Source organism: Mirounga angustirostris, unplaced genomic scaffold, assembly GCF_029215605.1.
Source record: "Mirounga angustirostris isolate CCGP_5_RB_7025 unplaced genomic scaffold, mMirAng1.0.hap1 SCAF_4, whole genome shotgun sequence".
NCBI lineage: Eukaryota > Metazoa > Chordata > Mammalia > Carnivora > Phocidae > Mirounga > Mirounga angustirostris.
The window spans coordinates 160,156,339-160,170,753 of NW_026991712.1; the positions used below are offsets into that span (position 1 = coordinate 160,156,339).

The 14,415-nt window shown below is 44.2% G+C and overlaps 1 protein-coding gene and 1 non-coding gene across 10 annotated transcripts in view; one reads left to right on the forward strand and one right to left on the reverse strand.

The window, feature by feature from the left end:
- Positions 1 to 14,415, reverse strand: part of MACF1 (microtubule actin crosslinking factor 1) — a 339,058-nt gene that overhangs the window by 263,792 nt on the left and 60,851 nt on the right. Inside the window, exon 1 of one of the 9 annotated variants that reach the window (XM_064589431.1) lies at positions 14,133 to 14,403. The exons of the other annotated variants lie outside the window; for them this stretch is intronic. Coding sequence (XP_064445501.1) covers positions 14,133 to 14,322 — 190 coding nt within the window. The 5' untranslated portion in view covers positions 14,323 to 14,403. Of the gene's footprint in view, positions 1 to 14,132; positions 14,404 to 14,415 lie in introns of those variants that run through there. 9 annotated transcript variants of the gene reach the window in all.
- On the forward strand, positions 6,484 to 6,590 carry LOC123860599 (U6 spliceosomal RNA). Its single transcript, XR_006794729.1, has one exon. It is a non-coding gene; the product is annotated as a U6 spliceosomal RNA (small nuclear RNA).

Here is a 14,415-nt window from a genome sequence, read left to right on the forward strand (position 1 = left end):
GCAGGTAGAATAAAAGACCCTGCTCAGCCAGGCTCAACCCACTGGCAAGTTTCAAACGTCTGGCATATAGTAGGCACACAAATTTTTGTTGAATGAATAAATGAATAAAACATTTCATCTTCAACTGCTATAATCAGTTCCTTCCTACACCCAAGAGGGTGGAGGCAGTTTCAGAGAATTCTAGACAGTAGGAAGAAAAAAAAAAATCTTTCTTTTCCCTGCCATTCCCTGGTGATCAAGCTCTTCTATTGCAAAGTATAATGCTCCCTTCAATATAAAGTTCATTACTTGACTGTTCTCCCACAGAGCTGGCTAACAGGCCACACTATCCTAATCAAGGCCAATGGATCCTCTGCAGCTGGTGTGCAACACAGAGTCCTCTGAAAGCTGGCAGGGCACAGTCAGGGAGATGTCCCTTGCAGCAGTTTTTAGACAGCAACAACCTGGAGACAATCCAAGCATTCAACAATTAAGAAAATGGCTAAGTGAAGCCATTATCAACATTATAACTTAACTTACAATGACTATAGGGAAACACTTAAAAAAAAAAATCTTCACAATGTTACATGAAAAAGGCATGCAAACATATCTGTATATGTTAAGTGAAAAAAGCCAGACACAAAAGGCCACATTATAGGATTCCATTTATATGAAAGATCCAGAACCGGCAAGTCAGAAAGCAGATTAGTGGTTGTCAGGGGCTGAGGGAGGGGAGGGGGTGGGGTGGGTAGTGACTGCTTAATGGGTGGCTACAGGGTTTCCACTTGGAGTCATGAAAAGGTCCTGGAGCTAGACGAGCTAGACAGTCATGACTGTTGCACAACACTGCAGATGTAATGTCCATGAACCATACTCTCTCTCTTTCTTTCTCTCTTTCTCTCTTTCTCTCTCTCTCTCTCTTTCTCTCTTTCTCTCTTTCTTTCTTTCTTTCGTAGGCTCCATGCCCAGTGTGAAGCTCAACTTGGGGCTCGAACCCACAACCGGGAGATGGAGGCCTGAGCTGAGATCAACAGTCAGATGTTTAACTGACTGAGCCATCCAGATGCCCCTGAACTGTACACTTTAAAACAGTTACAATTAGGGGCACCTGGGTGGCTCAGTCAGTGAGACGTCTACCTTCAGCTCAAGGTCATGATCCCAGGGTCCTGGGATGGAGCCCCACATTGAGCTCTCTGCTCAGCGGGGAGTCTGCTTCTCCCTCTGCCTCTGATCCCTACCCCCCAGCTCGTGCTCTTGCTCTCTCTCTGTCTCTCTCCAATGAATACATTTTTTTTTAAGATTTTATTTATTTGACAGAGACAGACAGCGAGAGAGGGAACACAAGCAGGGGGAGTGGGAGAGGGAGAAGCAGGCTTCCCGCTGAGCAGGGAGCCCAATGCGGGGCTCGATCCCAGGACCCTGGAATCATGACCTGAGCCGAAGGCAGACGCTTAACGACTGAGCCACCCAGGCGCCCCTCAAATGAATAAATTTTTTTAAAAAATCTTTAAAACAGTTACAATGGTAAATTTTATGTGTATTTTACCACCAAAAAAAACCCAAAAAACAAAAACCTTGGATTGTGGGGGTAAAAAAACAACACATATATAGGCCAGTATTACAATTATGTAAAAGTAGACATGAACCAGAGGAATACAGACAAGTCCCAATATCTGTTAAATTAAAATGGGACTTCATTGATGTTGGACAATAAATAAAAATCAAGAAAGGAAAAGAAGGCCAGAAGCATACAGCCAGTCCTAAAGCGACACTTGCAAGCCTGCAAATAAGTGCCAACCAAGTGGGGGACAAGTTACATTGCTCACCAGGCGCCAGAACAGCATGTGTGTGTGCTATGGGGTGAGGGAGAGAGGTCTCAGGCCCTCCTCAGCCCTGTCCTCTAATCCCCCTTAAAATACTCCCTAGGGCACAGAAACCATCTGTTTCAACCAAGCCTAGAGCCCTACAAGCATATTAACTCCTTCACTGCTGACCTACAGATGGGCTTCTCTCAAGAGTAAGTGTTCATTTTTAAAAATGCCTTTAAATGTTAGAACATAAGCTCTTTAAAAGGGAAGCTACTTGGCCCCGTTCTCTGGTATATCCCTAAAACCCAGAATAAATCAACATCAGGGGATACTCAATAAATTACTGTTTCATTTATGCCTATTTTCTAAAGTCTCCCTCTTCTCGTCATTTGTCCTCACTTAGAGTCTGACCTGGTTTCCTCAAATTCACTCCACCAACCAATATTTTGTGTGCTTGTGTATAAGATAACCAGTCTCCTCACTGTGGGGTTTATCGCCAGGTCCCAGTGCCCAGCACAGCACACACAGTGGATGCTCAAATCTATTCATCAAATGAAAGAATAACTCACTTTGGTCACCACACCTTGTAAGCGTTCAGCAATGAGCACTTCAACCTGGCTAGGTTTGAGCTAAGTACCATGAGAGTTATAGAGATAGAACGTCTACAGAACGGTCCCCCAAAAAGCATAATTTCAATGGGAAGACAAAACTACTGTGTAGGAAAGTGATACATCAGCGTGGACAATGATCATCCAAGAAGTCTTCATGGAGAAGAAAGGCCTAAAGTGAGGCTGTAAGGGATGGATAGGTTTCAGTCAAGTATAAAGAACAAGGGTGTTCCAGGCAAAGAGAACTGCCAAACACACGGTGCAGGAGAGAGTGAATGACGCACTTCGAGGTACCGTGAGGAGATGGGTCTGTCTGCAGCTGGAATTGTGTTCTAGGAAGTTATGTGAAATGAGCCTAGAAGAGTTGGGGGATGGGTGGGGGGTCAGAACACAAGTCTGTCATGGGGTGCCTGACTGGCTCAGTCGGAGGGGTGTGCGACTCTTGATCTCGGGGTCATGGGTTCGAGCTCTATGTTGGGTGCAGAGATTACTTAAAATAAATAAACTTATAAAAAATATTTTAAAAAATAAATAAAAGGTCTGTCCTACTTTTGGTAATAGGAAGCACAGGAAACAAAATATGAGGCGGTTGCAGTGGTTCAGGCATGAGGAGATGAGTGACTGGACCAGAGTCATGGCAAAGGGAGTGGAGAGGAAAGGGCAAATTTAAGAGAAATTCTGAAGAAACAAAAGGACCCAATGACAGACTGAAAATGGGGATTGATGCAGAGAGAGAAGCCAGAGATGTCTCCTGGGTTTCTGATCTAGAAGACTGAAGAATGTGAGTACAACTGTCAAAAATGGGGAATCGAGGAGGAAAGCCAAGTCTAGGCTTGATTTTGAAAATACTGAGTTCGAGGCAATATCCAAGTATAGATGTCCTGCAGGCAGCTGAAAAATAGACCAAAAATTGAGATTTTTTTTTTATACATACAATGGAATATTATTCAGCCTTAAAAAAAGAGAGAAAGAAATGAAGGAAATCCTGTCACATGCTACAACATAGATGAACCTTGAGGACATAAGGAAAAGTGAAGTAAGCCAGACACAGAAGAGCAAATACTGCATGATTCCACCTATATGAGGTATGGAAAGCAGTTAAACTCATGGAAGCAGAAAGCAAAGTGGTGGTTGCCAATGCGGGGGGGGGGGGGGGGGGATGGGGACAGGTAGGTGCTGTTCAACTGGTATACAGTTTCAGTCACACAAGATGAAAAAGTTCTAGGGCTCTGCTGTACAACAAATGTGCACACAGTTAACAATACTCTGCTGTAGGGGCGCCTGGGTGGCTCAGTCGTTAAACGTCTGCCTTCAGCTCAGGTCATGATCCCGGTGTCCTGGGATCGAGCCCCGCATCAGGCTCCCTGCTCCACGGGAAGCCTGCTTCTCCCTCTCCCACTCCCCCTGCTTGTGTTCCCTTTCTGTCAAATAAATAAATAAAATCTTAAAAAAAAAAAAAAAAGAAAGAAAGAAACAATACTCTGCTGTACATGTAAAAATTTGCTAAGAGGATAGATTTGGTACTTCATATTTTTTATCACAATAAAAAATAATAACACCTGAAAACATTGAGAGATTTTTAATGGGTAGAAGACAGATGTGGGAGTCTGCAATTTTTAAGAAAAGCGGAGGTCAAAAGAACCGGCCAAAGGGGGAAAAGAAAAGGTCAGGAGCAGTGTAATAACGCCAGCTGTGTCTGTATTGTGGGTTTATGTGCCTGTGCTATGTTAGGAGTTTTACCTCTGCCAATCCACTTCATCCTCATTAATTTTATGTTGGAGATACTATTATCCCCATTTTACAGATGAGAAAATGGAAGCTCAGAGAAAGTGAGTAACCTGCCCCAAGTCACCCAGCCAGTAAATGTAGAAACTTGGATTTTAACCCAAACCTGCCTGGATCCAAAGCCTGTGTTCCTCCAACTTCACCACGTTGCGTCACCCCTTAGGAAACTGCCAGGGGTAGAGTCAGAACAAAGAAAAGACCCAGCAAAAGGCACACAAACAACCATCAGGTAAAGGAAAACAAAGAAATGCCCTCACCGAAGCTAACAGAAGAGGACCTTTTAAATAGGTAGTGAAGTCATCAACAGTGTCAAATGCCAACACTCCAACACAGAAGGAGGTCCACACTCCAAGTCTGTCTGTAAAGAGTCGTGTAAAGACGGGCCAGGTACTGCCACCCAGAGAATTTCAAAGAAACAGAGGCCCAACCCAGAGCTAAATGGGCTTCTTCTCTCCATCTTATCACTAACAGGCACCTGGGGCTGCTGGTGTCCCGGCCACTCCACAGGCCTCATGCTGCAGTGCATGGCCTGACCAGTCCCAGGAAATACCCACCCAAACACAAACCCTTGCACAACACAGGGTCAGGTTCGACTTGAGCGTCAGGAGAAGTGGATCTCCACTCCAACTATAGTGCAATATCCGATGTTTGTTTCCAAAACCAAATTCACTTTGAGAAGGATTTCGTGTGCCTGCTCTCTTTACTTCTCTCTTCCTGGACAAACTAAAATCAGCTGCAGCCCGACCTCCCTGTAAATGACCTGTCACATGGCTGCCAGAGTCAGACTTCTCTCAAAAAGCCCCAGATTGTTTATCATTTCTCTGCCTCGAAAATATCTAGTGCCTTCTTCTGCCTACGTTATTCCTTAGCCCTTTATGAACACAGACTCAACTTCCATTCCAGCCTCATCTCTCACCTTAAACAACTGCCCATTCTCCCCAGCTTCCTACTTCATAACACCTCTCATTCTTCCCCAGAGGAAACGGAGACTTCCATGAGTCTATTCCTTTGCACACCTGTTGTCTTTCCAAAATACCTTTTCTCCCTCCTTAACTGGCAAACTGCTACCCAACTTAAAGATTCAGCCCCAGTACCATTTCTGCTGTCAAGTCTTCCCCATCACCCGCCATGCTGCCCCTAGTAATCACTCCACCTCTGCTCTCACAGCACTTTGTTCATATCTCTATAAATAGCACCTGATATGCAGATAGATAGATAATTATATCCCCCCCTAGACTGTGCACAGGACTGACAATCCTTCAATGCCTTGTACAGAAGGTTCTCAATGAAAGCAAGGATGTGGGAGAGACATGTGGCTGGTTCAGTCGGTGGAGCGTGCGACTCTTCATCTTGGGGTTGTGACTTCGAGCCCCAAGTTGGATGCAGAGATTACTTAAAAAATAAAATATTCCAAAACAAAACAAAAAAAGGGCAGGGCAGGGCAGGGCAGGGAAGGGAAGGGTTGAAAAATATGGGGACTTCCAGAGGAGAGACAAGAAGCATGGAACATTATCAGGGAATAAACCAGTTAGTTGATAACAAATTGTAAAAAATGATCTTCCAAATCAAATGATTTCAAGATATATCAAACCAGGAAGTCTAAAAAGTTCCTACCACTCCACAATGAGCAAAAGATGCTATGCAGCAACTGGTATTCATTCAGAGGGACCATCCCCACAGTTGTTGTAATGAATAATATATATGATTAGGGCGACTAGCCTGGCGTTTCTCCAGGAAAAGAGCCAAAAGAAACTGTGGCAGAATGGTGCAGACAAAAGCCTTACCCTTTCAACACTGATAATCTAATTTAAAAAAACACAAGACCAGGGACGCCTCGGTGGCTCAGTCAGTTAAGCATAGGCATTCGGCTGGGGTCATGGTCCCGGGGTCCTGAGATTGTCCCACATTGGGCTCCTCAGCGGGGAGTCTGCTTTTCCCTCTCCCTCTGCGGCTCCCCCTGCTTGTGCTCTCTCGCTCTCACAAATAAATAAATAAAAATGTTAAAAAAACAAAACAAAACAACACAAGACCAAGGACAGGGGAGAAATAATTTATACTTTGTTAGCACATAGGCTCACTCTGAGACAGAGGCATAGTATAACACTCATCTCCTATTGTAATAAAAAACACAGAACCACCCCACACATTTGCAAGTCCAGAGTACTAATCACTATGCCATGGAACCCCATATGCTCCATGCATTTCAAACCAGGGGCAATAGAAGCCAACCCCAATGTGAACTTGGATTGATAACTCTCTCCAGCCCAGTGACATGCAGTAAGCCTAAAAAGTATACAGTTAAGGTGCTCACTTGGGCAGCACATATACTAAAATCAGAACAATACAGAGAAGATTAGCATGGCCCCTGCATAAGGATGACACTCAAATTCATGAAGCGTTCCATATTTTTGATGGTAACTATACTTGGGGTGAACATAGCATAATGTATAAACTTGTCAAATCACCAAGTTGTACACCTGAAACTAACATTGTGTGTCAACTATACTCACATAAAAAGAAAAAACAAAAATTATTTTTAAAAGCTAAATATAGGGGGCACCTGGCTGGCTCAGTCAGTGAAGCACACAACTCTTGATCTCGAGATTGTGAGTTCGAGTCCCAAACTGGGTACAGAGATTACTTAAAAAAAAAAAAAAATATATATATATATATATATATATATATTTTTTTTTTTAAGAGCTAAATACACACACACAAGCACACAATTGAGGGGATAAATTTTAACAGTACAAAACTGTCCATGCATCTAAAAACTACAGGACTTACTGAAGGTCTAAACAGGTTCCTAGTGCTGTAAAAGATGTTGACAGGCCTCACCCCAAAAACATGCAGATTCCCAGATTCCTTGCACTGGAGAGAATCACCCCATTGTGATAGGTTTGCTTAAGGGCCCTGGGAATGGGAGGGGCAGACAATTCTCACTGTGAAGGATGCAATCATGTGGGTGACTCAAGCCATTTTCCACTATCCTGGCTGCCATAAAGACAGGCATTTCTATTGACCCCCACTCCCTGCACACAAAGTTGCACACATGTGCCTTCCTTCTGCCAGTCCCCAAGCTAATTTCCAAACACACCAGTGTATCATCAGCTAGAAAACCCACAATGTCTGCTGCAGGATGTCAACTCCAAGTCAGAAACAAGACTGTACTCAAGTCTATAATTCTACCCTAAGGCTGTCAGTCTCAAGTAACAGAAGCCAATTTGCACTTGACTGCAGTATGTTGATTTAAAACACAGCCAGCTCCATTTTTTCCAGAAGCAGTCACCTACCACAAGCAAGGGTGATGACACAGTAGTTTGTCAACCAATTGTATCAGGTTAAGCTGGCCCAATCTACTAGCTAGGTTCTAGCTCAATAACAGCAAGAAAAGAAAAAGAGAATCTCAACCTCGGACCAATCTGGGGTTCCAATGCAGAATCTCTATACAGCAATGATTAGGTCATTCTTGGTACTGCAGTTTCCTGATCAACACTGATGGATCTCTTAGTACAAGTGGAAAAGGTACTAGGGTTGGGAGGATCAATGAAGCCATTTAAATGCCTGGAGTTGCTAGGAGAAAAGTTTCAGAATAAAACAGTGCCGTGATGAGATGATGACATGTGGGAGCTGCTGACTAAGTCAAAGAGACACTTGGCACCTGTCCCATGATGAAATTAACTGCACAGTAAAGTATGTGAACCAGCTGGCCACTAAGCCTGAAGACAGAGTTATCCCTCTGCAGAGCAAGGGGCCAAGAGCTATCAGAGGGGTATTCAAAGTGTTACAGGTAACTTCCGTAGCTTTTAAAAGTGCAATAAAGTTAAAAGCCAGAGCTTTGAATATATGTATTAGGATCAGTAATTCCACTTCTAGAGCTCTATCCTAAAAAGATCATCAGAAATGCACAGAAAATTTTATTTATGAGGATGTTGATTATTATATCATAGAAGAAAAAAATTAGAAATGTACATGCCCCACAACTGAGAAATGTTAAATAAATGATCCTTCTATTTGCGGAAATTCCATTTAGCTGTTAAATGTAGACAGGCAGCAGCTCTTTCTGCCCATGGGTCCTGTCCCATGCTTTAATAAAACCACAATTTTGTATGGAAAAAAAAGAAAGAAAAAGAAATGTTGTAGACAAACAGGTGAAGGCATAAAAAATGCCCACAAAAATAATAAACAGCAAGATGGAGAACTACATTACAATAATAGCAAATATATAAAAACAATGTTCTGTATATATGGACACAAAAAGATTAAATGGGAACACAAGTATGAACATAGTAACCTGTGAATTGTAGGATTTTCGTGATTTGGGGTTTTTATTTTTCTATGCTTTCTATATGGCTAAAATTGTGCCTGTATTTAATGGCAGAGAAAAAAAAAAATCTAAGTTTTTTTTTTTTTCCTAAGATTCTTTATTAGCCACATTGAAGAGGGAAAAAAAACTCCTCCCAAAAAGGCCAGTCTCTGAAGGGTACATGTCAGAGTGTGAGGACTTCTCCTGCTTGCCCAGACACAGCACTAAGGGACAGTCTTCCAGGCCGGCCAACAAAGTGGATGTCCAACGTAAAGCTATCAGATAATGAGAAAGATGACTTGACACACACCTCAGAACTGAGAACCAAAACTGTGCAGCTCGTCGGCAGTCACCGTGCTCACTTGTTCGGCGTTGCTGCTGCCCAAAACATACCAGGAACTCCTCATCTGGGACCGCCTACGGACTAGGAACACCATCTTTCCAATGTTTTCAAGAGCAATCCGTTTTCATTCTTTGAGATTGGATTTAATGTTTCAAAACAGCCTGAGTCTTAGTATCATTTTCTGACCAAAAATTAAGTAGGACTATAAAATGACTGTAGTTTCTTACAGGAGTCATAAATCTGGCGGTGAAAAAAAAAGCCACAAAAAGCGTTTTTATAAATGTATACAGCACAGGCACCGATGTCAGAGTGGTGTTTTTTTTTTTTTTTTTAAAGATTTTATTTATTTATGCATGGGAGACAGAGAGAGAGAAAGAGGCAGAGGGAGAAGCAGACCCCCCGCCGAGCAGGGAGCCCGATGCGGGACTCGATCCCGGGATGCGAGGATCATGACCTGAGCCGAAGGCAGTCGCTTAACCAACTGAGCCACCAGGCGTCCCCAGAGTGGCTTTTTTTTTAACCCCCTATGGTGACTACTGAAGGACATTTGGACAAAGGAGTTTAGCTCAATTCTTCAAATGTCTTTTTATGCTTAACACATGCCGGGCGGGCAATGAAGATGCAAGAAGAAAGGACAGTTCCCGCCTTTGGCAACATCTCCTGGGCTCTAACTCTGTGCCAGATGTTACCCTTACTATATTGCATTTAATCCTCACAACATTTTGTGAGGTAAATTTTATTATCATCCTCATTTTACAGGTGAGAATACTGAGGCTTATAGAAGTTACAGGAAACTTACCCAAGAAGTAAAGACTAGGAGGAAAATCAAATGCTTAAGAACTGTAACTAAAACGTAACGATAACATGTTTAACGGCTATAACTAGTTAATAACGGTAACTATAAGCATGCTCTAAAACAAGTACGTTTAAAGTGCTATGGCAGTACAGATGAGGAAGAGAGAATTCTATCTCAAAATGCAAAGGAAGGAGAAAACGAGAGAGAGAGCAAGGAAAGGAAAGGAAGGAAACTATGGGGGAAAATGAGGTTGGGCTAGGCACTGAAAGGTGAGTGGAAGTTTGGTATATAAAGAGAAGGACGGGGCGCCTGGGTGGCTCAGTCGGTTAAGCATCCAACTCTTGGTTTCGGCTCAGGTCATGATCTTGGGATCCTGGGATGGAGCCCAGGCTCCAAGCTCAGTCTGGGTGGAGTCTGCCGCTTGTCCCTCTCCCCTGTTCATTCTCTCTCTCTCTCTCTCAAATAAATAAATAAATAAAATCTTTAAAAAAGAGAGGGAGAGGGAGGACAATGGTATTACAGGCAAAGGCAACAGGACAGCCTATGCAAAGGAAGAGAAGGGTGAAAGTGTGTGGGTATGCTGGAGTATATTGGTTTTTAAAAATCAGTCATTACCTCACAGACAGATCACAATTTTTTTTTTTTTTAAGCAGACTAGAGCACCACTTTCTCATCATTCAACTGCAACTACCTCTCTGCCTCCCTAATTAATCCCCAATTACCAACCCACAGCACAGGCCTGGACTCTGCCAAAGAGCAGGACTTAGGCCAACAGTTGAACCTGTCATACCCACAGGAGAGGTCCATCTGGGCAGAAATCACTCAATGACTATGGTTTTTGGCAGGCCTGAGAAATAGAAATTAAAGCCCAGAAGCCGCAGCAGTAATGGGATACACTGCACCCCAATACTGGTCTCAGAGCACCAAAGATTCACAGGAAATTGGGGCCCAGAACTTCAAAAGACTTCTACAATGTCTCTATTCTCCCACTGGGCTCCCTTCAACACTAGATGGAAGAATGGCTGTAAGCTGAACCATGTCAAGAAAAGCAAAGTAAGTAACTAAACAAAAAGGGGAGCCGAGGACCTCTTTGTATCAGCCCCTCTGGAATACACAAAGATACAGGTGAGAAGGAAAAGGGAAGTAGTTATGCACCATAATCAGGGGGCACAGTGGGTGACACCTGGCCCACAGGACAGTTTGACCAAGGCAGTGGTTTGTAACTGTCTGCCTGGCCGCCCAGGGTTGGGGAGGTAATTGTCCAAGACCTATGATGACATTCCAGAAATGATTATAAAGACCAAACCAAAACAACTACGTGCCCTCTTTCCAGGCACCTCTCCCACCTGAAAAAGATTCAAGTTCTGGCAAAGAAGGAAGGTTAAATCAGATGCTTTCTCTAGGTGAACGAACAAGACAAACTGCTGTATCTTATACATTTTATGCCATAAAGACTATTACACAGTGTATATAAATGAAGGTAGGATTAGAAAACAGGACACAGCTCAAGGAGGTTAGGGTAGGGGAAAAAGAAAAAAAAAGATCTATTGCCCTCACCTCAAAGCATCGTACTCTGCTCTCCCACAGGGAATAAGGTGCCCCGATGTGTGTTACATACACACTTGAGCAGTTGTGGGTATTCTCCCACATAGCACAGGGTCCCCAGCATCAGACAGCAGCACAATATAGCCATCTTGGCTGCTATACTCCCAGGACGTCCTTAGCAGGACCCATGTTCTCAGACCAGCCACACCTTGGGTTTTCCAATATAAACTACCTATGCTATGGGAGTATTTAACGAGCTACATGGATTAATTCACGTAAAGTGCTTAGAACAGGGCCTCGTCCATAACTAACGTTTGCTGAATGCTTGCTTTTATTACTATTATCACTAGTGATATTGTCTTCCCATCTCAACCATCATAACTGTCCTACAGGGAGATCAAGTAAGCCCTGGAGCCAACCATGTGGATGGGTGACTAGGGCTACAACTCCCCAACCAGAGTGTGACTTGACCGAGCTCATCCTGGACTAAAGCAGGCACAAGGACTCACCATGATTCAAAGTGTCCAGGAGGGACAGAGGAAAGAAGAGATAGAACCAACATCTGGTGAACTCTGCCAACATTCCAGACACTCAACTGTACATATATCCTCTTGTTTAATGCCCAGAGCAGTAAGTGCTTCTGAGTTCATCTTGGAGAGGCAGAACCAAAATAAGCCTAGGATCTGGGGTAGGAAGAGTAGAGTGTGAGCTGCCACGGCAACTGTGGTCTTTTCCCTTCTCTGATTTCAGCCCTACACAGGACACACCCCATGATAGGTGTATCTCATCTGTTACTTGTTCATTCCTAGCACTGTTACTCATTCCTTCCCAGAAAAGACAGGGCAAAGGAGGGAGGGGGCGAAAAACTTTATAGGTAGGTTAAGAAAATAAATGATTGCCAAGCTGGTTTTAATATAACCTCTTTGAAAAGCAGAAATAACCCTTGCTAGGGTGCAATTTCTAACCTCTACACCCCCAAAAGGATCAAATCAAGACCTGCTTGTACCATTAGCCCCACTGAGGAAGTCAGGGGAGTTAGAGGAAACTGGGGACCAAAGCAACCCCTATTTAGAGAGTGAAAAAGGACTCCTTCCTCCATGCATGTTTCGTGAGAGGAAAACAAGAAGTGCCCCCACCAGTCATATCTGCACTTTGGTTCCTGAAGCACCTGCAGCAGAGGAGGACAGGGTTATGTGTGGTGTGGTCTCCTGAGAACCTCAGGCATCTACCTAGGTCACTGCTAAACTTGATTCGCTTAGGCCACGGCCATCCTCATGTGGTTTAACTTCTCATCTAAACCCTTGACACAAAGAGGAACCAAACAGAAAAATCATACTCTCCAATTCTGTAGATAAGTAAATATCCTGTAGTTTCCATCCACCACCTGCCCATCTTCAGGAAGCACTGGCCTTTTATCACAAGACTGGTGCCAAGGATAATAGGGAAGAAAACTACACTAAGGAGCTCAGTGTCCAAGGAGAGGCCTAGGGTCCTACCCCAAACCTTTTCTTCTACTGAAGGAACATGCAAGTTATTAAGTTTGATAATCCTTCCATGAGCTTTGTAAACAGAGGAGGGAAAGGCCCCTGCTGTTGGGTGGGCATCATGCCCAGGAATATAGAAGGATCCCTCTAAGACAGGAAATAGGGCAAGACAAGGGGGCTCTTCTATGGCACAAGGGTACATCCTTGTACCTGCCTTCACCCAGGGCCCAACAAGGCCCAAGAACTGGAAGAGTTGCTGAGAAGCTCCACTGGTTCTGTCCTGCATCTCACACCTCTTCCCCATGAGTCTGGATGAAGAAGTCCGGATTTTTTCTGCCCTCTCAGAACTTCCTTTGACAGGGAAACAATAGTTAATGTGATTCATTCTTACTAAGACCTGCCTGATGCCTGATGAGTTTGCAGAGGCCCTGGAAAAAAAAAAAAAAAATTTATGCGGTGGGGGGTAGGGAGAGACAAAAGGGAAGAGAAGGTAGAAATTAGTAGAACAGTACTTTACAGTTGCATATCCCTTGATAGCATACAAAGTTCTCCATGTATACGCTCTCTTACAAACAGTTCTTCAACAGAAATGGAAGAAAGGAAAATACCGACAGACCCTGGCAGGATGGGAGTCTCCTACTCCCTCCTCCCTGAAGAAACCCACTTACCCTGTTCTTCTCTCTGCCTCCCCTACTCTCTCTGCACCCACCCCATGGTTGCTCTGGATCCAGAATCCAGACTGCTGACGAAAGAGGGAGGGGTTGAGCACCTTCCTAAGCAGACGGAAATCGAACCACCAATTAATTAGAGAAGCAGCAGCAAAAAGATTTCATTCATCTTCCTCCTTAAGAGCCAAAGAGGCCTGCATTTTTCTCATCTGCGGTCAGTGAAGAATTTGTCAACCATGTAAAGCAGACACTATCCCCTTTAAACATTATTCTATCAAAAAGTTGCCTCCTTTAAAGTCACTGATTTACCCCTTTACATGGCTTTCCTGGCCTGGCAACCTGCATTCCTCCTCCCCCAACCACTCCCTATTCCCTGTTCTCTCCAGGGGGGGGACTCTGACTCACTGTAGACACAGGCATACCTGGCCCAAGAAACAGCTACACCTGGGTGAGGCTGCAGTGCCCGATGGCAAGAGCCCTCTACACACACCGCCCCGGGAGTGCCCTGAGCTCTGCTCAACTCAAGGGAGCAGGGGACATTTCTCCACTGCCCATTCAAGCAAGAGAACAGACTGCTGTTGAAGTGGCTGAGAGGATCCGCTCCTACTCACCCACTATCACATTTGCAGTGCTAGCCCTTCTATGTCATGGCCCAAACACACCAAGAACTATGGCCAGCTCAGAGTAAAAGGGCTTTCCAAGCTCCCGAGCTTTACTGAGGGAAAGTAAAGACCCCACATAACACATAAAACAGTAAGTCTTCACAAATTCAGCAGGGATAAAGGCAGGGAGCCAGAAGCCCCATCATACCTCTAAGGTTGTTGAGTCCCTCCAGGAACTTCTGGTACTTGTAGGCGTTCATGCTCCTGCCCAGCTGTGTTGGTTCAGTGGCTAGAAGTAGGCAGCATGGCACGGTGACAGCTGAGAAGTGTAAGCGTTCGAACAGACTGGTCTCTACCACCGCGCCTCCGAGCCCCCAAGAACTGGACTTTGACCACATTTACAAATGACGTCACCAGAGAAGGCTTATTACATTACAGTCTTCTGTGCTCCCTCATTTGTTGCAACGAGCGGAAATACCTCCCCAGGAGGC